A 24,214-nucleotide genomic window follows, 5' to 3' on the forward strand; every position below is an offset into this window, starting at 1 on the left:
GTTGATGGTAAATCTGAGCAGATGTTTGTGGCGCCTGTTCATCAGGATGTACAGGTAGGCGTCTTTAAGGTCTATGGTGGCCATGAAATCACCGTCCCCTATCTGGGGAATGACCTCCTGTAGAGACGCAATTTAGAATTGTTGTGTTTTTATGTATTTGTTCAGGAACCTGAGGTCCAGGATGGGTCTTAGTGTTTCGTCCACCTTTGGTACTAGGAAGTAGGTGGAGTACACTCCCTTGTTCCTTTCTTGGTATGGTACTGGTTCGATGGCCTCCTTTCGAAGCAGTTCCAGTTCTTTTCCAGACTGCGCCCTCTTTTTTGGTTTTCTGTTTGGTGGTGTCCTTTCCAGTTCTATACAGTATCCGAACTGTATGATGCTCAGTATCCACTTGTATGTAGTTATCTTCTCCCACTCTCTGAAGAAGTGACTTAGCCTGCCTCCTACTGGTGTTACAAGTTCTATGATATTTGGTCCATGTAACCCTGTGTTGGTCCTTTTGTGCTCCACCCTGAGAGGCGTTGTGCGGGTGGGCACATACTGTGTGATGGAGTCACTTAGAGGTGGCTTGATGGCCTCCTCTTTTGTTCTGGCTAAGTCAGTTTCCTCTCCCGCGAAAGGAGTGGCCTCTTTGCTGGTTGTGCCAGTTTTGTTTTTGGTGTCCCTGCTGTGCCTGGTTATCTCCCTGGCTGGACTGTTGGAAGGTCTGGTGTGACGTTCCTGGCTGGTTTCCCCCTCTTCCGTTCGGTCTCCGTGACGAGGTACCCCTCTTCATTCCTCTGAATTGTAAGGCCCCCCATGGACCTTGCAGTGTCATTCTCCTTTTTAAGCGTTTGTCATCCACCGGCGCTCCAAACAGAGTCTCCCCGTTGAAAGGGGTGCTAAGAATGTTGTGCTTTACCTCTGGTTTGAATGCGGAGCCAGGCTTGCCTTCTTTCAGCGATTCCCATCATCAGCCTGCTGGATGGGTCTGCTCCATCCAAGGCTGTTTTGAGGCAAGCGTTGACACATTTTTCCCCTCCTCCACTAGGTGTGAGGCTCTATGTTGGCACTCTTCTGGGAGGTGCTTCATCAGCTGCCCAATTTGGTCCAGGATTTGGTACTGGTGCCTATTCAGTAGGGTGTTTGAGTTCGCCATGCGCCAATGCATTGCTGCATTCCTTTCTATCTTTCTCCCAGTCAGGTCCATCCTTCTGCTTTCCTTGTCTGGTGGTGGCCCCGATGTCGTCGGCACATTTGCCCTCTTCCTTGCGGTCGCCGTGATAATGGAGTCTGCTAGGACTGTCCCTCTGATGTACGTGGGATCTTTCGTGGAGTGTTTGTATTTCTTCTCCGTCCTTGGCGTAACAGACCTGCATGTCGCCGATTCCTTGAACGCCTCCTTCCCCTGGGCCATGACACTTTCAAGCATTGAGAGATACTGGCTCCTGGTCTGCGTGGGGAGTAGGGTCTCCAATAGGAAGTCAGAATTGTTTTTCTTAGTCAAGTTTGACTCCAAACGCCGTTGCCGCGTTCTTTACGACTATATTGTACGCCCCAATGTCGTCTGGCGGCGAAGGCCTCGAAGGGTACGTGTCTATGCCCTCCTCTGGACTTTCGGTGTCGAGGTCCTGCCATTCCAGGTCCTGCGTCCCTGAGGATGCCGACCTTAGGATCGTCCGCTGGTCGTAGTCACCCTCCTCTTCATAGTAGAATTCTTCATCCTCCTGATGTTCTAGAGTTCCAGGGCTTTTCAGCAGCTCTTCGGCCTCAAAATCCTCCTCCTCCTTTAATTAGACTATAACCGTCTGTGTTTCATGGAATCGTGAACTGCTTGAGTCGTTCGTCAAACTCCTTTCTTTGTAGGATGTTATCCATTTTGGCCTCGAGCTGTCTTTTCTTCCTTTCCAGTTCGACGGTCTATTCGGCGTCAGACTGTTCGGCTGATCTCTTTGCCGTGTATTTAGACGTCGAAGCGGGCTTCGGTTCCTTTGTAGACGTTGAGGCGAGCTTTGGGGCCTTCTCTTTCGAAGTCGAACGTTCCTTTTTGGGGACGTCCTTCGACGACCTTGGCTTTTTGCCAGTCTTCGCTGACTGGGAGTCCTTCTCGAAGGATCTGATGGGCTCCGTCCTTGGATGCAGCTGCGGCCGTTGAGGTTTTCGGCACCAGTGCTCCCTTCGAGGACTGACTGAATTTTTCGAGTCTGATTCAGACCTTTGATGGTCTGTCGGGGAGTTAGGTGTCGACAGCTCTCCTACCTCTTTAGCAGTTTTCTTATCGGTCTCTACGACCGTGTAGTCTTTTCCGGGGAAGTGGTCTTCGTCGGTCGAGAGTCCTAGGTCTCGAAGGGACGGTGGTTGGCCCTTCCCCTGCACAGTGTAGTTGGCCCTTCTCTGCCGTTCTCCGACGCCTAGGGTCTTCGGTGTGAAGGCAGAGCAAGCGTTACAGTCCTTGCTCTCGTGGTTACCGGTAAGCAGAGGTTGCAAACCAGGTGCTGGTCCTTCTGAGCGTACTTGTGGTGGCAGTTACGGCAGAATTTGAAAGGTGTGTTGTCCATTTCTCGTGCTCAGGGGGCCCCCTGTGTGCGCATTCTATGTTGGACGTCGAAGTTCTCGAAGCTCTCCTTTTTCGTCGTCCCGGCTTATGCATGTTCTTTCTCGTCGTCTTCTCAGTCTTTTCTTGCAAAATTCGACTCTTCTGTGTCTTTTCCCGTCCAAAACTCTGGAGCCTCTAGGGGAACGATCCAGACCCAACGGCGGAAAAAAGAATCTGAAGATGGCACCCAAGGGTGGGAGCTTCTGCAGGAAGCATGCCGACGTCACAGAAGGACACCAAAAGGTGAGACGTCGACACCCACGGGGGCTACGAAAAAAAAAAAAAAGAAGACTAAGATTCAGGACCCAACCACTAGACCGCGGAATAATGCACAGCATACTGAATCCAGAAAGACGCACGCTGCAAAACGAATAGTTTACCTGACGGTGTAGTTTTGCAGCTTGAAAGATCTTTCTGGATTCAATATGCTGTGCATTATTCTGCAATCTGGTGGTTGGGTCCGGAATCGTAGTCTTCTCTTTTCTTTTTTTTTGTAGCCCAGGTGGGCGTCGACGTCCCACCATTTGGTGTACCTTCCGGGACGTCGGCACGCTTCCTGCGTAAGCTCGCACCCTTGGGCACCATCTTCGGATTCTTTTTTTCTCGTGTTTGTTCTGTTAACGAAGTTATGGCAATGTTCAACTAAGTCATTCACCGCTTTTTAACCATCTAAGGTTTGTTTTCCACGTATTGTCCTTGTTTTCACCCCTTTTCCTCTCCAGCCTCATCTTTCTGGCGGAGGTGGGTGGGTTCGCTAGTGAATCCAGAGAGATCTTTCAAGCTGCAAAACTACAAAGACAGGTAAGAAACTATTCGTTTTGCAGCGTAAATCTTTCTGGATTCACTATGCTGTGCAGAGATTTTGTAGCGGTGTTACGTTTGTGGCGGCTGGGTGGAAGTTTAGCGTTGGTTGTTGAATATATGTTGAAGCACTCTTTGTCCTACTTGTGCTGCCTTGTTCATTTGTACATCCACACAGTAGTGCTTAGTGAACGTGTGCACTGAAGCCCATGTTGCCGCCAGGCATATGTTCTGAATTTGTGTGTTGGCCAGAAAGGCGATTGTTGCCCCTTTCTTTCTGGTCGAGTGGGCCTGGGCCCCTTCAGTTAGTTCCTGCCCTGCTTGCTTGTGGCAGAATTGTATCGTTTGTGCGATCCATCGAGCAATGGTGTTTGTCACTGGTCTACTTAGGGAGCTGTTTGCGAAGGACACGAAGAACTGCTTCGTCTTCCTGTGATCCTTTGTCCTTTCTATGTAGTGCATCACTGCCCTTCTTGCGTCTAGAGTGTGGAGCGTCCTCTCCGCGCTTGTTGTGGGCTTCTGGAAGAAGCTAGGTATTTGTATACTCTGATTCATATGGAAACGTGACACCACCTTTAGCATGAAGTGTGGGTCCGTTCTCATCACGACCCGGTCACTATCTGTAGATAGGGTTCTTGCAAGGTTAGTGCTTGGAGCTCGCTCACCCAGCGTAGCGAGGTGATGGCTACCAGAAAGGCTGCTTTCATTGTAAGCATTTGTAGTGTTGCCTTGTGGATGGGTTTGAAAGGTGCTTTCATGAGCTCTGTCAGTACCACATTGAGGTTCCATGCCGGCGGCGGCATCTTCTTTGGCGGCGCTATTCTTTTAGCTCCTTCCAAGAATCTTTTTACTACTTGAGATGTAAAAAAGCTTCTCCCTGTTTCACCTCTTGTGTATGCCACAATTGCTGCCAGGTGTACCCTCAGCGAGGAGGAGCTTAGCTTAGCTTTTATTAGGTGCGTGAGGTATCTTAGCACCGTTTATTCCCTGGTCAGCTTTCCATGGAGTTTTTTCTTGCAGCACCATTGAGTGAATCTTTTCCATCTTTCCCCATAGCATTTGCGTGCGCTCGGCCTCCTTGCCTCTCGCAGCACCCGCAGGGTGCTCTCTGGTAGTTTTAGATGTGCGAACTTTAAGTCCTCAGGAGCCAGGCTGAGAGGATGAGGCTCTCCGGCTCTGGGTGTAGAACTTCTCCGTTTTCCATGGAGAGTAGGTCTCTACTTTGAGAACTTGTGGGGTGGACCCTGCGCCATCTCCATTATCTGTGAGTATCAGGTCTCTCTGGCCCATTGTGGTGTCACCAGGATGAGCATCATGTTGCTCGTCATGCATTTGTTGAGAACCCTGGGGATCAGTGGTATCGGGAAAAAAACTTAGGCAAATGTTTTTGACCAGCTTATCCATAGGGCATTCCCCTGGGATAGTGCCTCTGGTTGTCTGGATGCAAAGTACTGGCATTTTGCATTCTGGCGTGTTGCAAACAGGTCTATTGTCAGAGTGCCCCACCCCCTGAATAGTCTGTTTCCTGTATGTTGAGTTCCCACTCGTGGGATGCTGACGTCTGCCTGCTGAGCCAATCCGCTTCTACATTGTCCTTCCCTGGCAGGTGCATGGCTAGCAGGTCTATTTTGAGTGGTATTGCCCATCTCCAGATTTCCTGTGCCAAGCTTGACAGAGGGAATGATTTAGTTCCCCCTTGCTTGTTGATGTAAAACATCGTTGTGGTGTTGTCTGTATCGGCACCTTCTGGTTGTACAGTTGTTTCTGAAAGGCCTTGAGGGCAAGCAACACTGTTTTCAGCTCCAGGTAATTGATGTCTGACCACATCCGCTGGGCTCCACAGACCCCTCACTCTGAGCCTGTTCATGTGTGCGTCCTATCCCTTCTGGGATGCATCTGTGGTGTTGGGTCCGGTGGCGTTAGAGGCTTCCCTACGGTTATCCTCTTTGGTCCACCACTTCATTTCTTCCTGCACCTTGTGCGTTACAACCACAAGATCCTCCCAACTTCCTGTAGCTCGTGACCATTGCTGTTGCAGCCACTCTTTGAGTGGTCTCATCTGTAGGCGTACATTGGGGACCAGGTGTATGCATGACGCCATCGTACCCAAGATCTTGCTCACTGTCCTCACTGTCAGAGCTCGCCCCTTCTGGTAGTGACGTTTCTCCCTCAGTAGGCTGAATGTCCTCTTTTCGCTGGGTAACACCATGCATTGGACGGTGTTGATTTGAGCTCCCAGGAAGAATTTCACTTGCTCCAGTTCCATCGAGCATTTTCCCCAGTGTATGGGGAATCCCAGGCTTGTTAGCGTTCTTGTGACCTGCTCTGCATGATCCTTGCATGTCCTATAAGAGCTTGCCTTTATGAGCCAGTCGTCGAGATAGGGGTACACGTGTATCCCCTCTTTGCAGATGTGCGGCCACTGCTGCGAGGCATTTGGGAATACCCTTGGTGCGGACTTTAGACCAAATGCCAGGGCTGTGAATTGCTAGTGATCCTGGTTTACTGTGAATCTTAGCATGCGCTTGTGCTGCCTGTTCATGGGGATGTGCAGGTACGCATCTTTGAGGTCTACGGTGGACAAGAAGTCCCCGACCTTTATCTGTGGAATGACCTCTTGTAGGGACGTCATCTTTAATTTTTGAGTCTTTACATATTTGTTTAGGAACCGTAGACCCAGGATGGGTCTTGCGTTTTTATCCACTTTTGGCACCAGGAAGTAGTTTGAGTACACTCCCCTGTTCCGTTCTTCGAATGGGACCGGTTTGATGTCCTCTTTGAGGAGGAGTTCCTGAGCTTCTTCTTGGAGCAATTGCAGCTCTCTTCCAGAGTGCTCTCTTTTCTTTGGCTTTCTGTTTGGTGGTCTCTTTTCCAACTCTATGCAGTATCCGAACTGTACGATGTTGAGTATCCACTTGTCTGTGGTTATTTTTCTCCACTCCTGGAGAAAAATAATCTCAGCCTGCCTCCTACTGGTGTTACATTTTCTTTTGTGTCTTGTCCGTGTAGCCCTCTCCTCTTTGTTTTCCCGTGCTCCTCCCTGGGAGGGTTTGAGTGGGTGAGCACCTTTTTCCGTGTGAAGTCACTTAGAGGGGGGTTGTGCACCACCTCTCCTTTTCCTCGAAAGGACTGGCCCCTGTTCTGATAGTTCCAGTTTTGCTTCTGCTGGCACTGGTGACCTTGGTTGTCACTCTGTTGACCCTGGTGGAACGCCTGGTGTGATTGTCCTTGCTGGTTTCTACCCCTTCCGTTCGGCCTCGGCGTAGGAGTGCCTCTTCACATCCCCCTGAATTGAATGGCCCCCATGGACCTTGTCGTCTCGTTGTCTTTCTTCAGTTGGGTGAGTTTCTCATCAACTGGGGCTCTGAACAGTGTTTCTCCATTGAAAGGTGTGTTCATGATGTTGTTCTGAACCTCAGTTTTGAAGCCCGAGATCCTGAGCAAGGCTTGCCTTCTCTCTGTGATGCCTACAGCCATCAGTCTGCTGAATGCTTCAGCCCCATCCAAGGATGTCTTCAGGCACGAGTTAGCAATGCTTTTCCCCTCTTCCACAAGGTGTGATGCCCTCTGAAGGTATTGCTCTGGGAGGTGCTTGAGCAATTTTCCGATCTCATCCTAATGCTCGTATTGGTGCCTGTTCAGGAGGGCGTTGGAGTTAGCCATACGCCAGTGCATTGCAGAGTTCCTCAATTTTTCTCCCAGTCAGGTCCATCCTCCTGCTTTCCTTGTCAGGTGGTGGCCCAGATGTTGTTGGGACGTTGGCCCTTCTTCTGGCCGTTGCAGCGATTATTGAATCTGCTGTGACGGACCCCTTGATGTAAGGAGGGTCCTGGGAGGAGAATTTGTATTTCTTCCTGGTCCTCGGCGTGACTGATCTGCATGTAGCCAGGTCTTTGAACGCTTCCTTCCCCTGGTCCGTGATACTTTTCAGCATGGGCAAGAACTGGCTTCTTGTCTGCGTGGGGAGCAATGTTCCCAGCAGGAAGTCTGCTTTAGGCTTCTCTTCCAGCTTAACCCCACAAGCTGCTGCTGCCTTCCTGACTACCTCATTGAATGCCCCAATGTCATCCGGCGCCGAAGGCCTCAGGGGTAGGTCTCCACAGCCTCCTGCGGGTTTCGGCTACTCTCTTCGACGGGTCATAGACGTCGAAACTTTTTTCGGCTCCTTCTCCTTCAAGTCCCTTTTTCGGGGGCTTGCTTCGACGATCTTGGCTTTTCGCTGGTCTTCGGCACCCGGGAGTCCTTCTCGAAGGATCAGCTGGGCTCTTTTTCGGAGGATGCAGCTTCGGTCGTCGAAGTTTTCGGCGCCGGTGCTCCCTTCGAGGCTCTGGACTCTGATTTTCGAGAGTCTGCCTCAGGCTTTCGAGGCCCTGTCGAGTTTTTCGGGGTCGTAGACTCTACCTTGTCAGACGTTTTCTTATCGGTCTCTGCAACCGTGAAGTCATCTGGACCTTCGGCGATGTTGTCCTCGTCGTCGGTGGAGATGCCCAGTTCGTAAAGCGTCAGGGCCTGGCCTTTGCCCTGCATCGTGTAGTGAGCTATCCTCTGGTTCTCTTGGACCCGGAGTGTCTTCGGCTTGAAGACAGAACAGGCGTTGCAGTCTTTGCTCTCGTGGTCGATTGGCAGGCAGAGGTTGCAAACCGGGTGCTGGTCCTTCTGCGCAAACTTGTGGTGGCAGTTTCTGCAGAATTTAAAGGGTGTCTTGTACATCCCTGCGCTCAGGGGGCCCCCTGTGTGCGCATTCTCCGAAGGACGTCGAAGATCTCGAGGTTCTTCCCCTTCTTAGTCGTCTCCTCTCTGATGGTCTTCTCCCAATCTTCTCAGGTCTTTTCTGTTAAAAAGTTGCTGTATTTTCTCCTTTTCTTCTCCAAAACTTCTGGAGCTTCACGCGACGATCCAGACCCAACGGCGGAAAAAAGAATCTGAAGATGGCGTCAAGGGTGGGAGCTTCCGCAGGAAGCGTGCAGACGTCACAGAAGGTACACCAAATGGGATGCCGACGCCCATCTGGGCTACAAAAAAAAAAAAAATGAAGAAATGAGAGAAAAGACTATGATTCCGGACCCAACCACCAGATTGCGGAATAATGCTCAGCATAATGAATCCACAAAGATTCACGCTTCAAAACTGGCTCCCACTGATTCCGCCCCCTCTTCTGGGCACAAGAACCGGCGGGAAAACCGATCCAGGAAAGGTGTCCACCTTTGCCAGCCCCACCTCTCAGGTGGGAGAAGCGAAGTGAAGGTCGCCTCTCAGTCCTCCCCATCCTGGAGACTGGGGACCCCTCCAATTAGGAAGAGGTCTATGCCTTACTCCCACTGGAGGGTGGCATACTAAGAGGTGGAGACACCCCAGGGAAGGAACCCATTTGCCCCAAGCTGCACACCCTTGTAACTCCCATAAATCTACTATTTAGAGGCACCCCTGAACGTTGCCTCTTCAGATATGATAGGCAAGGAAAATGGACCGAAGAGCCATGCTGCACACGGAGAGTACGACGACAACTGCTTTGACCCCAGCCCCACCAATCTGTCGCCTCATTCGAAACCCCTGCAAGCTGAACCCAGCATGATCTGCAGCCAGCAGCCTCCAATAACCCCAGGGAGCTGCACTGCCTTCCCAAAGAACGGATCTTCCATGGATACAGAGTACGTTCAAAACCAGCCAAGCCAGTATTCAGGACTGCTCCCGACCTATTTTACTCCACTTACCTGTGCACTACCCCTCCCTCACACCTGCATGCACCCAATGGCTTCTTCAAAAGAACTCCGCCAAAGAGCCCCGTTTACAGGAGCCCGTTGGGCATTGCATCACCGGCCCGACGAGGAGCACTGCCCAATGATGGAGCAGGACATCTTCGGGGTGTGTGAGAACATCACGAAGAAAGACTTCCTTTTGTCTGCACGTCAAGTTAGGAACTGTACACCCTCTTGTTATACAGTCCCATTCGGGAGCTAGTGTGCAGGTTCTGTTTAAATATAGCTGCCGGTCCTCCTCTTTTTGAAATAGTATATACAGAACCAGTTTCCTACAATGATGTTCTTCTGTTCTTACCAGACACCCACACTTTAGGCCCCGTTGTCTAAAACTCCTTACATTGTTGGGAGAGGCCTCCAACCTTCAGGTGAAGACCTCCAAATTAGTTCGGACTAGTGATGACACCCCCACCCATCTCTGGTGCTCCGATAATCTACTTCAACGCCTCTGAGTACCTGAGGTTCCATATCTCCCTGCTCCATGATCTTACGAGGAACCTCAATTTAAACCCACTGGTGTCAAACGAAAAGCAACCTACAGAAGTGGTTGCAGCTCCCATTGCATGTGATGGACCGTATCACTCTTAAAATAAGAGGATTCGCCCCCTCTACATATTTCAGCACTCCCGATCCCCCTACCCAAGCTGGTTTTGTGCGCTTAATTCCACAATCCGCTCCTTTTTGTCAGGGGGGTCGTTCCAGAGTGATGTTTCCCAGCTTTTGACAATATTAATACGATGGTGGACTGGGGATGGCAGACTCAATTTTACTACCAGGCCTCCCAATGGATTGTGATCAATGACTGGCTCAGAGGTGGGTGAGATGATTAAACATTCCGTAGGGAACTTTCCTCTTTAAGGTTTAATCGCATTCTAGATAGGTTGTATGATGCTCTGATATCCTGTACCCTCCCTGATATAACTGGTGTGATTTTTTTTTGCTGGCCTTGCGCATCACAATTTATAGGGTAGAATGGTACGCAAACAGGGATGACTCCTCTGTGGAGGGGGCGCGGACTTGACCACGCACCTGGCTTAGAGATGTTCGGGCGGGGGAACATATGTTGTCCTTCAACGAACTGCAGGAAGGTTATGGGCTCAATCAAACTCAATTTTATAAATCTTTGCAGCTCCGACGCACTCTTTCAGCTAGCATTCCACTTGACACCAAAATTTGGTCCCCTGGAGGCCAGGTTGATGATGGGCCACACTGGAAGAGGCACAAAGTTCCAGATCTATCGATCACTCATTGCGAACGCTCCACACAATTTTGAACAGCTCAGACTCTGCTGGAAAATTGGGAGTTTGAGTCGGACTGGAGGGAGGCCCAGTTGGCCCTACACATGCTTGCTATTTCTATTCACTTTAGATGGATTCAACTGAATTATTTGCATGTGATCTACCTCACACAGATAACTTTGCACCAGGCAAGCAAAATTCCTCATTCGGTCTGCTTTCGCTATTCAGAGGCCCTGGGTGATTTCCATCACGTTGTTTGGGGCTGCACAGGCATTTCCATGTATTGGCAGCAGGTGCGCAGCAAACTCTCCAGGGTCCTGGAGCGGAGTCTTTACCTGCCCCTCCCTGCCCCAAGGCGACCCTACTGGGCATGGTTGATGAGATGGGCGGTTCCCTGGCTGACCGCATGTTTGTGGGTGTCGCCACACTGGTGACTAAGAGGGACACTGCTCAGGGCTGGCACTCCCACAGCACTCTCACGCAGGGTATGACAGGGATGTCCTGGTGTGCTCAACTTAAAGTCTGATTATATTGCCGAGGCTGTTCATGGAAACATAAGATATGGGAAGACTGGGGATGCAATTTGTTCAAGGCTGGTTACGTTATGAAAGTGAACTGCGAATGTAAAAGTACTTTGCTTGGTAGTTTTAAAAAGAATTTAAACAAATGTGAGTTACTTTCCTCATGACTAGATAACTGGTAATCTGGTGGATACACTTGCAATTTTTTCCCCGAGGACCATGAGGAGTAGGGCTCCCCAGATTTTATGGTGTCTGATATCCATTAACATGATTGTACATTATACATATTAATAAAACAATTTTACCAGTTTCTTGACGGCGGTCTTGATTTTCCACAACCAGTGTACTGGAATCCTGCAATGGCAAGGTAAAGTGCTACAGTAAGTATATGGTCTGCCTCTCTGTGTTGCACCATAGAGACAGGTGGTCTACAAAATCTGAGATGCAACAACTCACCACACCCATTTCAAACAGTGGTATAGACTTTACTTACAGGACTGGTCAGACTTACCAAAGAGTTACTAAGATTCCACACACCAGTAGACTCCGCACGTAAAGGAGTACGGTCACTCTGGTTCTTTCTAGTCACAGGGGTTTCAAATACGCTATCTGCAGTGCAAAAGGAAAGGCAAAATGAGCCTCTGACACTAGGAGCAGTCAGTGACAGCTAACATTAAACACAGTCAGATTGGGACAAAGTCAAGAGGAGAGAACAGGAGTCAAAGTCAATGATTTGAGGAAGGTCAGGCCACAGGGGAATTACAAGAGGTCCAGTCAAAACAGCTAGAAGATACTGGAGTCTAAGGAAATGTGCAAAACCTGCTGATGTCACAAAAGCGAGAGGCAGAATATGAGTGAAGGTGAGGAATAGGAGCAGAGACAACAAATGCCTAGCTCAGTCAGATGAACAGTGAGCGAAACAAGCCAACACTCACAAGAACAAGGGGGGGGTAATATATATATATATATATATTTGCTCCCTCTTTTCGCCCGGTCGTGCACTCAAGCACGGGTGCCTTGTTGCGAGGGGCGAACCTCGCTCATATCTCAGCTCCTTTTTCTCCGTATTCCCCAAAGAAAACAAGCACTCGCGGGAGGAGGATCAATCGGTTTTATTACTTACCCTCTGAGCACCAGACGCGTTTCGGCTACTGCCTTTGTCAGTGACGCGCCATTTTTTTTTTCTGTTTTAAATATCCCCCATGTGATACTGACATATCAAGATGGAAATGGGACTACTTGCCCAACTTTCTCCGCGATATTGGAACTGTTATTCACACATTGTTACATACACTTTCATTGCGCCCTGGATGGGCTTTTATCTTATTCACAATTTTTATACAAATACTGAGTTTCAACTCTATTGTGCTATCAGGCCCTGGATAGGCTTTTCTGTAAATAACAGTTTTTTACATAACAGTTTGTTCTTTCCATCTTTGATGAACACTGTGCAAATCATATTGTTAACACCCACACCCAAATTAGGAAAACAAGAGAATTAAACATATACATAATAACATTTAAAACACAAGTACATTTCTTTCATAGTCTGTTTCTTAAAAAATATATATATCTCTGGGTCAACTGCAACTATACACTTCTGCTCAACACTTCCCCTTGGAGTTGCCTTCTAGCCTAAATGTACTGTCATTTCCTCATGACTATTTAATCCTCCCGGGTTCTTCGTCCCAATGTCTATTATGTATCTGGATTCTAGCCTCCTTAATTTTTGTAGCCTATCCCCACCTCTGGGGTTATTGGGGACTTGATCTAGTGCAAAATATTCCAGTAGCTCGCAATTACTTTTATGATACTGTTTGTAATGTCTGGCTACTGGATATGATGGGTCACAGTTCGTTATGGCTCTGAGGTGTTCCAGAATACGCATTTTCGTGGGATTCACAGTGCTGCCTATATAGCGTAATCCGCAGGGACACACTAGGCAATACACTGTATAGGGTGTTGTGCAGGTTAAAAAGGATTTGATTTTTTGAACTTCCCCTCTCACCTGGTAAGTCGTGACTTTCTTACTTCGTTTGCACGCCTTACAGCGTCCACAGGGGTGGAAACCTGCTATTGGTTTCCCAAATGGTTGTCTCACTGGACGTGCAAGGTAACTACTCATCAAAGTGTTTCTTAATGCTCTTGCTCTCCTGTAAGTCACCATTGGTTGCTTTGGTATGTCTGTTCCTATTACTGGATCTGTGGTTAACAGGTTCCAGTTTCTCCTCAATGCTGTTCTTAACAGCCCTGCTCCTTCCGAGTACGTTGTAACCAATCTGAATTTTCCATCTTTGTCATTTTCCTTCAATTTCGGTTTCAACGTCTGTACTCGTGAGATGTTATTCACTTTCTTTTGGGCTTCTTTCAGACATCTCTCCCCATACCCTCGATGTTTGAATCTTTCTATGCTTTCCTGCGCATTTTTTTGGTAGTCCTCCTCTGATGTACAGTTTCGTTTAATCCGCAGCAGTTCCCCATACGGGATGCTGTGGATTAATTTTGGTGGATGGCTACTCATAGAATGCAAAATCGAGTTACCCGCTGTGGGTTTCCTGAACAGCTGCGTCGTTATTTTCCCTCGTGCTATTTTTATTTCCAGGTCGAGAAAGTTTACTTTACTGTCACTTATTTCACTTGTGAAACGCAAATTGTATGTGTTTACATTAAGTCTCTCTATATATTCCTTAGCCTTCTTATCTGGTCCACGCCAGACAATCAACAGATCGTCTATATATCTGTACCACACTAATGTGTTGTGTCCACTCTGCATATTTAGGGTTCCATGCCTCATTTTCCTCCCACCATCCCACAAAAATATTAGCGAAGCTGGGAAAATAGCTTGTGCCCATGGCCACCCCTACCAACTGTTTATAGTGTTGATCCTGGTACAGAAAGATGTTATGTTGTAGGCTAAAGTTTAGAAATTCCAAAAGCATTTCATTATGTTCCAAGAAATTAGCCTCTCTTGTAGATAGAATGTTTTTTACAGCCTTCATCCCTTGTTCATGGTCTATGCTAGTGTATAAACTAGCTATGTCCATTACTATGAGTTGATCTCCTTCTCTTAGGGTGAGCTGTTCTAATTTATTTAGTAGGTCTTTAGTGTCTTTCAAATAACTCCTTAAAGTCTTTACATAGTCAATCAGGAAAAAGTCAATATAAATTGATAAATGTTCCAAGAGACTCCCTTGGGCACTTACTATTGGTCGTCCCGGTGGCTTAGCTTTGTCTTTGTGCACCTTGGGTAGATGGTAAAAACATGGTGTTATGGGGTTTAGGCATCGAAGGTACAGATATTCTTCTGTCTCTATTATTCCCTTACTGTGCCACTTTTTCAGCAACTCGTGACATCCTGTGATGCTCTCTTGGTATTCCTTCCTCCCCACTTTCTGGTAGCACTTTTCGTCCTCTAATTGTCTTAGGGCCTCTTCATTGTAGGCTTCATACGTCTGCAGAACCACGTTCCCCCCTTTGTCAGAGGGCTTTATTATCAGTTTATTATCATTCTGTAAGTTTTTTATCGCCTCACGATGTTTCCGTGTTAAATTCCACTGTTTATTCGTTGGACCTCTTTTTTCAATTTTCCTTAGTTCTTTAGAGACTGATTCCATGAAGAGATCTATCTTGTTTTCCTAATTTGGGTGTGGGTGTTAACAATATGATTTGCACAGTGTTCAAAGATGGAAAGAACAAACTGTTATGTAAAAAACTGTTATTTACAGAAAAGCCCATCCAGGGCCTGATAGCACAATAGAGTTGAAACTCAGTATTTGTATAAAAATTGTGAATAAGATAAAAGCCCATCCAGGGCGCAATGAAAGTGTATGTAACAATGTGGGAATAACAGTTCCAATATGGCGGAGAAAGTTGGGCAAGTAGTCCCATTTCCATCTTTATATGTCAGTATCACATGGGGGATATTTAAAACAGATAAAAATGGCACGTCAGTGTACCACTGACAAAGGCAGTAGCCGAAACGCGTTTGGTGCTCAGAAGGTCAGTAATAAAACCGATTGATCCTCCTCCCGCGAGTGCTTGTTTTCTTTGGGGAATACGGAGAAAAAGGAGCTGAGATATATATTTATTGAGGAGCCACCACACGTTGTGTGGGTTCTCTCATTTATTGCATTTGTTACAGCATACACAAGAACAGGGACGCGTTTCAGCAGTCAAGCTGCCTTTATCAACCTGAATTGCGCCATATTGGTGCTTCTTTTAAAGCTTACATTTCATTAAAATTGAAGATGCACTTCCCAGTGATTGGGTAACTACAAGCACGAGCTGTCCCAGAGTGCAGAACAGGATTCCCTCGGAGATATATGAACTGATAAGGAACTGACAGGATATGAAAGATAGCGACGTTATCTGAAGTAAAAGTGTATAAACTGGTCAAATGCGTGACTTTGGTTTTAAAAAGGAAAGATGTTAGTGTGATGCCTTCAGGTGCAGTTGGAGGACTCTTAATAATCCAGTCCGGGTTTCATTTGTTACATAACATAGAATGCTGGGAATTGTTTTGAAACCGCTCAAACAGGACAGTATAACGCAAACAGTTCGTAAATAACCTTGAGGCAAATCTTGTTTTGCAGGATTTACACTGTTGTGGTTGAATATATTCCTGTTATGCTCTTTGTGCAAAAAAAGAAATGCATTTTTGCTCACATGCTTGTAGTTACCCAATCACTGAAGTGCATCTTCAATTTTAATGAAATGTATGCTTTAAAAGAAGCACAATTATGGCGCAATTCAGGTTGATAAAGGCAGCTTGACTGCTGAAACGCGAGAGAGAGCGCGAGAGAGAGCGATACATAGAGAGATACATAGAGAGATACATAGAGAGATACATTTTTTTTTTAATGGACCAGAAAGCAGATTACTGGAAAGAAAAAGAAAAAAAAAGAGAAAATGGGCTATGACAATTGGTCTTTGAAGACACAAAACGAGGTACCAAGAAGAGTTTCATTAAAAACATACTTTTACAGAAATCATACACGAGGGTAGCGGTGTCCAACGAACATAGGTCAAGATAAACGGCAGATTTTCAGAAAATCTGAGAATAAGTTTAGAGCTTGAGGATAAATAGAACATTCACAAAAACAGTGGTTAGCATAAAACAGTGAAGGGCTGCCCAAATAAATAAATCACTTAACATTCCAAAATCGATGATGCACAACAATTCCAGAGGCCACAGAAGGGTAAACCCAGTGGAGCACAATTCATTATTTAAGAGTTATAGCCGGGGTCACAAACCTTTTCTGAATTAAAATCTACTTGTGTTCAAAGAAAATCCCCCCTAGCTCCTCATTATTAGACCTGTAGTATTAACCAAATCAGACAAGATCACGTTAGCTGCCACCATATGTAAGATTCTAGCAGTGAACACCTCCGTGGATCAGGCATGGTTGCCAGCAGTAGCATAAAGAGGCTTTGTTTATGTGGGAAGCCTTTACATGGGCAATAAAGAACAGCCATAAATACTGGCACCAAGTTATTAGTAGTATTTGATTTTTTTATTAATTAAATATCAGTTTTGAATAGGTTGGAGGAGGCGTGGCCAAGATGGCGGACTGCTAGACGCTCCCTGTGGAAGCTCTCTGGCCCAACAATCTCAACTGCCAGTGCGGCCCGTCCTTGGTGGTTGTAAAGCAGTGAGCGTGCACATGGGGAGGTAGCAGACCGCTTGTTGGCGGAGGAGCTGCCGTGACTGAGGAACCAGCCACTGCTGCCGCCTGCTCACATTTAAGTGACTGCCCCCAGCACACCCCCCCTGGAGCCTGAGGGGGTCCTGTCGCCCAAGTCCAAGTGTGGCTCTCCACACCCCATCACACACAATGAGGGCAGTGCAGCTCTGCCCCTGGGGACAGTAAAGATGCAGGGGGCCCGGTGAGGTTGCAAACGGCCCCAGGAGGAGTCGGGAGACCTCCTGCGGTTGGCTGAGACCACTGCCTATTGGCCGTGGTGCCACCATTTTGAACAGCTGTTGGTCTAGGAGCCGCAGCAGCCCCTATGAACCTCACAGCAGCCTATGCACCCAATATGGACTCTCCTAGGCACAGCCTCCTGGAGCCTGAGGAGGGTCCACCGCCCAGGCCTGCTTGTTGGTTGCGGCACACTGCACACTTGGAGGACACTGCAGGGGCCCTGTAGGTGGGAGCGGACACTTCAGAGAGTTCATAAGCCCCCTCTTGAATTAACAGGTAACCACTGTACTGGGCATAGTTTGCAAGCCACCACCCTGAAGAAACTGCCATGGCTGACTCCTGCACAAGCACACTTGGCTGCTCCCAAATGTGGAGCCCTAGAGCCGGAGGGGCCCACCACCTGGACCTGCTTACTTGTTGCGAACCCCCTGATCTCATCACCTGCTAGGAGAAAGATGCCCCGGCCATGCTGGTTGTGTGGGTCCTCATGCTGGGTCACGCCCTCCCTTGCCCCTCCATCACCCTTCCCTTCCTTCTCCCCCTGCTCCCTTTCCCCTCCCCTCCCCTCGACGTAGGGCAGGCGGCTTCCTACATCAGACCATAATCAGTGTCTCATTTCTTCTGCACACGCCACCAGTCTGATCACCACGCACCCGGGACGCCCAAGGGACTATTGAAATTAAATGTTTATTGTGGCTCTTCCCCTCGTCGCCTGTCACAGGGATGCTATGGGAGCACTATGAACTCGGTCCTCCGGGAACCAGCCCTGATCCAGTGACTGAAAAAGTGTTGGCTGCGTCAGCACACACCTGTAGGGGCCTTGCTGGGACTGATCACGATTTCCCTACCCTCGGACTCAAGACGAGGCCACCTTTAGGGCACAGTGGGTGCTGTTGGGCCTAGGCATGCCGCGATCTCCCCTGTCTTATGGATCTGGACACTTTAGAGTGTGTGTGGGGTGGGGGGGTGGACCGCTCATGCAGGATACAAGGAACCCATTGGACTTTAACTGTCCAGTACGACCCGAGGCCAAAAGAAGTGTGACCATGTAGTCCATACCCCATGTGAAAATCCTAGTTGCGCTTTCCCGTCTCTGGCCACCTTCTAGACACGTATGCCGCTGCTCTAAGGTGGGCTGCACAGAAACCCCACGGCAGCCCATAGGGTAAAGAGGGACTCCACATTAAAGGACCTGCTCACAAAGGTGGCAGCGAAGAAGGCCAAACTCTGTTGGTGAGGAACCTGCTGTGGATCCCCCGGCCCCATCAGAGATGGGAGCCAGCACAGATGATGTCATGGCCCCTGTTAACCAGCGTTCATGGAGGCTTTCACATCTCTGCATGGACATAATGGCACTCCACAACGATGTGGAGGCAGACCTAACGGACGTCAGGATGTGACCAAACTTGACATCTGGGTGGAGAACCATAGAAGAGAGCTGATAGAACTGAAAGAGCCGATTCTGGACCTGCAACGCCACATGGAAGACTTAAAGAATAGATCACGTAGATAGATTATACACATAAATGAGTTACTCTGTAAGCTGCGGGGGTGCAGGGGCAGGAGGGGGCTTGGAGGCCTACATCATACACCTATTCTGCCAAGTACACCCAGTGCTGGCAGACAAAGGTAGTGCTTGAACACACAGTGTCAGCCGCCCTATTACATCATCTGGACAACCTCAGGATATTCGGACCGGTGTTCACAACTACAAACAGAAAGAAGCCATTATGGCAGCAGCAGGAACCAAAGCATCTACAGCATAAATGTAAGGCTTCATCAGGATTTTTCTTCTCTCACCTTACAGTGCCACCAGCGCTTGCGTCTGATCACCGTCAACCTCCAGGACCAAAACCATAAAGTAGAAATGGGGCACCACCTTTAAATTGTCGCCATTCTCCTAGCCAGCCACTTACCTGGTCAAGTAGTGCAAACACAAGCATAGGTCCCTGGGAGATTCTGCTCCAGCCAACTTACTGTTGATGCACACACCTTCACCCTTGCCACACTATACGCCCTTAATGACAACCAGAAACAGTTTGTGCGGAGGTCGTTAAGTCGGGGGGACAGCTACTCCATACATTTATGTAGTAGTGGCAATGACATCAAACTCATCCACGACAATTCCCTTCACAGGTCTGCGCAGAGCGTCACAGGCCCATGCCTTCACGGACCCTGGGCTGAAAGACGATTAAGTGGCAGCATCGTCTGATCACTGCACTATCAGGCCTACATTCACTATCCCTGCCAGAGGGGCCCTTGGTCACCTTTGGCGGCTCAATGACAAACTGCTCTCATACGACTCCACCAAAACAGATACAGGCAGTCATTAAATACTTCTTTGGAGATGACAAGTGAAACACCCATCTACCTTCTTTGGGAAACATTAAAAAGTGGTAGTCAGCGGCACATTCCTTGCGATCTCCACAAAGCTCAATGAGGAGTGACGAGAAAAGAGACAACTTACAGACAAGGGTTCGAGACTTAGAGGAGACCCACAAGCAAACTGGTGCACACAAGTTAAATAGACATATGACCCTGGCCAGGGCACAGCTTAAGGTGCTGGACAGGGATAGGGCGGAGTATGCCCGGCTCTGGACCAATGAAAAATATTATTCAGGGTGTAAAATGTCTCTTGGCTCCTATGCTGGGGGCCCATACACCGGCACCAGATCACCAAGATTAGTCCAGCGGATGGAACTAAAGTCCACCAGGTCGGGGATGTCGCTCAGGACTTCGAGCGCTTTTATGCTACATTCAAAGCAGATCTGCATTATTATTATTGCATTTATAACGTGCGACAGCTACCCACAAAGGGTGCGGAATCTACAGTAATTGTTTTCCAGGCGTACTGAACCAGGTATTGAATTCCACAACATGAGTCCTTGGTAGCAAAAGGACTTGCCACCCATACGGGACAGCTTAATTTTAGGAATAGCAATTGTTTTTGTGTGGAGGAGCGCAGGGGGCGAGATAGATGATAGGGGGATACAAGGGACAAAAGATATTTTGGGGCTTTAGCGGCATTAATTTTATGCATAAAGCATAAAGCCTTGAATCTGATTCGGTTTTCAACCTTCAACCAGTGGAGGTCCCGAAGATATTGCCGAAGATATTGAGTGGTGGGGGTGTGCCTTGGGATGCTGCATAATAGCATGGCCGCTGAATTTTGAACTACCTGGAGTTTGTGGATAGTTGCTTTATTTGAACCTAGATATAGGACATTCCCACAGTCTATCCGTGACTTGACCAGAGCGTTGACCACGGTTTTCTTTGTTTGCTGAGGTAGCATCCAGCATATCTTTTTCAGCCATTTTAAAATGGCGAAGCACGTGGCAGATGTTTTTTCAGCCTGTTTGTGCATCTTAAGCGAGTCATCAATGATGACCACTAATTTCCGTGCCTGAGGTACTGGAACCTGAAGTCTACCCATCTCAGTTGGCCAATGGTGCGGGCCCCACAGGTTTTCATTTTTACCTAGATGACGACTTCAGTTTTATCCCCATTTAGTTGGAGAAAATTGTCCTGCATCCAGCCCGCTATTTTCTGTAATCCACTTTTAAGGGTGGACTGGGCTTCCATATTCTCAGATGTAAGGGCGAAGATAAGTTGGGAATCATCCGCATAGGAATACATTACTAGACCCGCTTCTTCTACGACCTTAGCCAAAGGGCTCACATACAAGTTAAATAATAGAGGGCTTAAGATAGAGCCCTGTGGTACACCATGTTCAAAAACATGTGTCGGAACATTTTGTTTGGGGAAAAACCTGAAATGTCCTTCCCGTTAGGAAGGAGGTGAGCCACTGCAGTACTGACCCACAAATACCAAGAGAGCGAAGTGTGGTGATTAAAACAGTGTGAGATACAGAATCAAAAGCAGCGCTCCAATCCAATAATACAAGAGCCACTGTCTCTCCTCTGTCCAAGAGGCCCCGGATGTTTTCCGTGACTCCAAGTAGTGTGGTTTCCGTCGAGAAACCCGCTCTGAACCCGGATTGTCGAGGGGGTAATAAATCGTGGGTAGTGACATATTGTTAGATTGTGGTTCACATGTTTTTCTAAAATCTTGGAAAAATGGGTAGAAGGGAGATGGGTCGAAAATTAGAGGGCTGATTTGGGTCCGTTCCTACCTTCTTCAGTAAAGGATGGATCACGGCATGTTTCCACTCATGGGGTACAGTATTTTCTTGTAAGGAGGTATTAAGTAGATTTGTGACCATATCATATCAAGTGACTGGGAGGTGAGTTTTTTAAAGTATTTTACAAGGTAAAGGATCTTTTGGTGATCCGGATTTAATGGAACTGAGCAGTTTAATTAGAGTCTCCATATCCAGTGGGGGCCATCTATCTAAGATGTTTATCTGGGTTGGAGGCACATCCGTGTCAAATCTATCCGCGTTTGTAATAGGGCCTGGAGGCGTGCTAACCGAAGGAACCTCACTATTCTTGCCTGCCACAATTCTCTGATGGATTTCATCCACCTTCTGCATGAAGTAGGATGCTAAGGCTTCGCATTGTGCTTTATTTAATTCGGGGGGCATAGCTATGGTTTTTGACCTGGAGAGTTTTTTCACCAGTTTGAATAAAATTTGGGAGCGATTTAAGGCATCCGATATAGTGGAGCAAACCATCTGCTCGTGCTTTATCACAAAGGGTCCGATAGCTTTTTAACTTATTTCTGTATTCTTTTTTCGCATCTAGGGAATAATTTTTTCTCCATCTGCGGTCTAAGGTTTTACATTCCGATTTTTCCTTTTTTAATATCTCATTAAACCAGGGGGCAGGAAATCGAGTACCCTTGCATTTAGCCTTAGTTAAGGGGAGGCAAGTATAGATTGCGGTCAGGAGCCATTTCTGGATTGCTGTTGATAATGACTGTACTGCCTGTTTTGAACAGGGGCGATGGGAGTCTAAAAAGATGTTTAGGGCTTCCAAATTCAGATTTTTCCAAATTTCTAATCTGCCTTGGATAATCTAAGGAGGTGTTGTGTTCCTGTAAGGCGACTTGTACTGAAAATCTAACCAAGTAATGGTCTGACCAGCTAAGTGGTAGTGCCGGTTGAACATTAACTGTTTTAAGATTAGAAATGATGGGGTCGAGTAGATGCCCGGCTGTGTGAGTTGCTCCTGAGTTGAACAGTGTCAGGTTCAGGGCAGCTAGATCGGATATAAATTCAGATATCGTAGTACAGGCTATGTTTTCCAGATGTATGTTAAAGTCTCCGATAAGAGAGAAGTTAGCAGCTGTCAGAACTAGGGGGCTTATGATTTCCGGTAAAGCCGTCATCCATGCCGTGGCTGAGCCTGGTGGGCGATAGATTAACAAGCCAGAGAACATGAAGTTCGGGGTAATAGCCAGTTTAAACACTGCTACTTCTCCATTTGTGTTTGGAAGTCTCGTACGGTCAGTTATATATATATATATATTTTTTTTTTAAAAAGGACAGCAATGCCGCCTCCAGCTTTATTAAGGCGATCCAGTCTTTCAATTCCATAGTTGTCCGGCACTGCTACTGCGACGTCCGGTCCTGACCTCTCATGGAGACATGTTTCGGTTAGGAAAAGGGCATCAGGTTTTTCATCTAGTAACAAGTTGAAAATTTCATACTTGTGTTTAGGTAATGACCTACAATTAAGGCTAATGAAGTAACAGGTCTTATGGCTCGGTTGCGAATAATCTATCTCATACTTTTTCCTGTCCTTATTCTTATGCCTGATGGTAATTGATAAACCGCAATTTAAACATGAAGTAGTTCCGTCCTCCAGATGTAAATTAGTGCAGTCCTGCTGCATAGGTGTTCTTAAGGCCATTAACTGCTTGGAGTTATACTTAAGATAAAGGGAATTACTTTTGCCAGGCATATTTGTGCCTTGGCTGTTATCCGGTAGATAGTTAAGTACCTCCGTTTGTATAGAGATGCGGCCAGGATTTCGGGCCCCGGGCTCTGTCCTGGCGCGGACGGGCACAGATGGGCTTGCCTTTGGCGCTCCCGTTCGCTGCGCCTCGTTGTGTATGAGGTAATTTATACTTGCGAGGTCGGGAGGGCCGGGCAGCTAGACCGTTACCTTAAGCCTCCAGTAAGATGGCGGCCGAGGAGAAGATCGGCAGTTCGAGCCCACTATCAGCACCTAATCGGCTCTAAGTGGGGGCGAACGCCCTAAATCATGCAGCCTACGTAAAGTGCAATAAACAGAGTTTCAATAATCCAGCTTAAAATTTTAAAATATAGCACCAAAAACCTTGCCGGCTTCCGCTTCAGGAGGTATCAGTATTTACATGTGGATATCTGCCTTGAATAGGTTCTTGCCGCAATAGCCAGACTGAAGCCCAGGAAGGCCCTGGGATCTGACAGCTTTACCCCCGGGGTTTTATATTCTCTTGGGCCAAACTGGCCCACCTGCTTGTATGACTTTACAATTCCATAGGAGACTCTGGCGCACACTCCCTTCCATAAGAGATGCTCGCACTGAAACAGTCCATAATATCCTTGCCACCTCTTATGAAGGATCTTAGGGCCTATGGGAAGGACTCAGGGTTTAAGATGCACACAAGACCCAGATTCTCAACCCAACAGTACCCAAAGCAGACCAGGCCACCGAGTAAAAGAGCTTCCCCTTCTAATGGGCAAGTAAAGGGGTGCAATACCTGGGTCTTACCTTGTGCTCCTCCATTGGCAAGACAGTGGAGTGGAAGTACGATATGATCCTAGCCCCAGCCTGCAAGGACCTGCAGAGCTGGACAGATTGGGGAGGGAGGAGGGGGGGGGGGGCGGGGGGGGGAAGGGGGGTTGGAGTTAGGGTGCTGTCCTACATGGGCAGACTCGTTGCCGTTAAAATGACATTGCTACCGAGGTTCTTATACATTATGCAGATGCTTCCTTTGGGCCCCACCACTACATTCACTCACAATTACAGATTACAGTGGATTTATGACTGGGGTGGTAGGAAACCCCGGATTGCGAGGTGGCACACATACCTCTCGGTCATGGACAGGGACCTCAGACTACCACAGCTCACACATTTTTTGGTTACCCAACTCGGATATATTGTTGAATGGAGCAGGACCCTTACTGAAAAAACACTTGTGCTTCATGGACCAAGTGATAGCTGGGATCCATATATGGAAGGTACCATGGCTCCCCAAAAACCACCACCTTCACTGGGCTAACATCGTCCAATTACCAATCAGGATGGTGTGGGACAAAGTGATGGTGACGAAGGGAAATGTCCTCCCCATACCTCCCCGCTCACCCTCATAGGGAACCAAGACTTTCTACACACACACACACACACACACACACACACAATCAGTTATGGCCAGCAGCGCACAGTAAGCAGGTGGGCGACTTATTTGACCACTTAGGGACATTTGATATCCCACAGTTTAAGACCATTTT

At 47.8% G+C, this 24,214-nt stretch overlaps 1 protein-coding gene across 1 annotated transcript in view; it reads right to left on the minus strand.

The window, feature by feature from the left end:
- LOC147664071 (anillin-like) overlaps positions 1-24,214 on the minus strand; it is a 278,145-nt gene that overhangs the window by 146,885 nt on the left and 107,046 nt on the right. The window contains exons 4-5 of the mRNA XM_086950003.1: positions 11,403-11,500; positions 11,197-11,245 (exon numbers count right to left, since the gene is read on the minus strand). Of these exons, the coding sequence (XP_086806129.1) occupies positions 11,197-11,245; positions 11,403-11,500 (147 nt within the window). The remainder of the gene's footprint in view (positions 1-11,196; positions 11,246-11,402; positions 11,501-24,214) is intronic.

This window comes from Lissotriton vulgaris, unplaced genomic scaffold (genome assembly GCF_964263255.1).
Source record: "Lissotriton vulgaris unplaced genomic scaffold, aLisVul1.2 SCAFFOLD_2308, whole genome shotgun sequence".
Lineage (NCBI taxonomy): Eukaryota > Metazoa > Chordata > Amphibia > Caudata > Salamandridae > Lissotriton > Lissotriton vulgaris.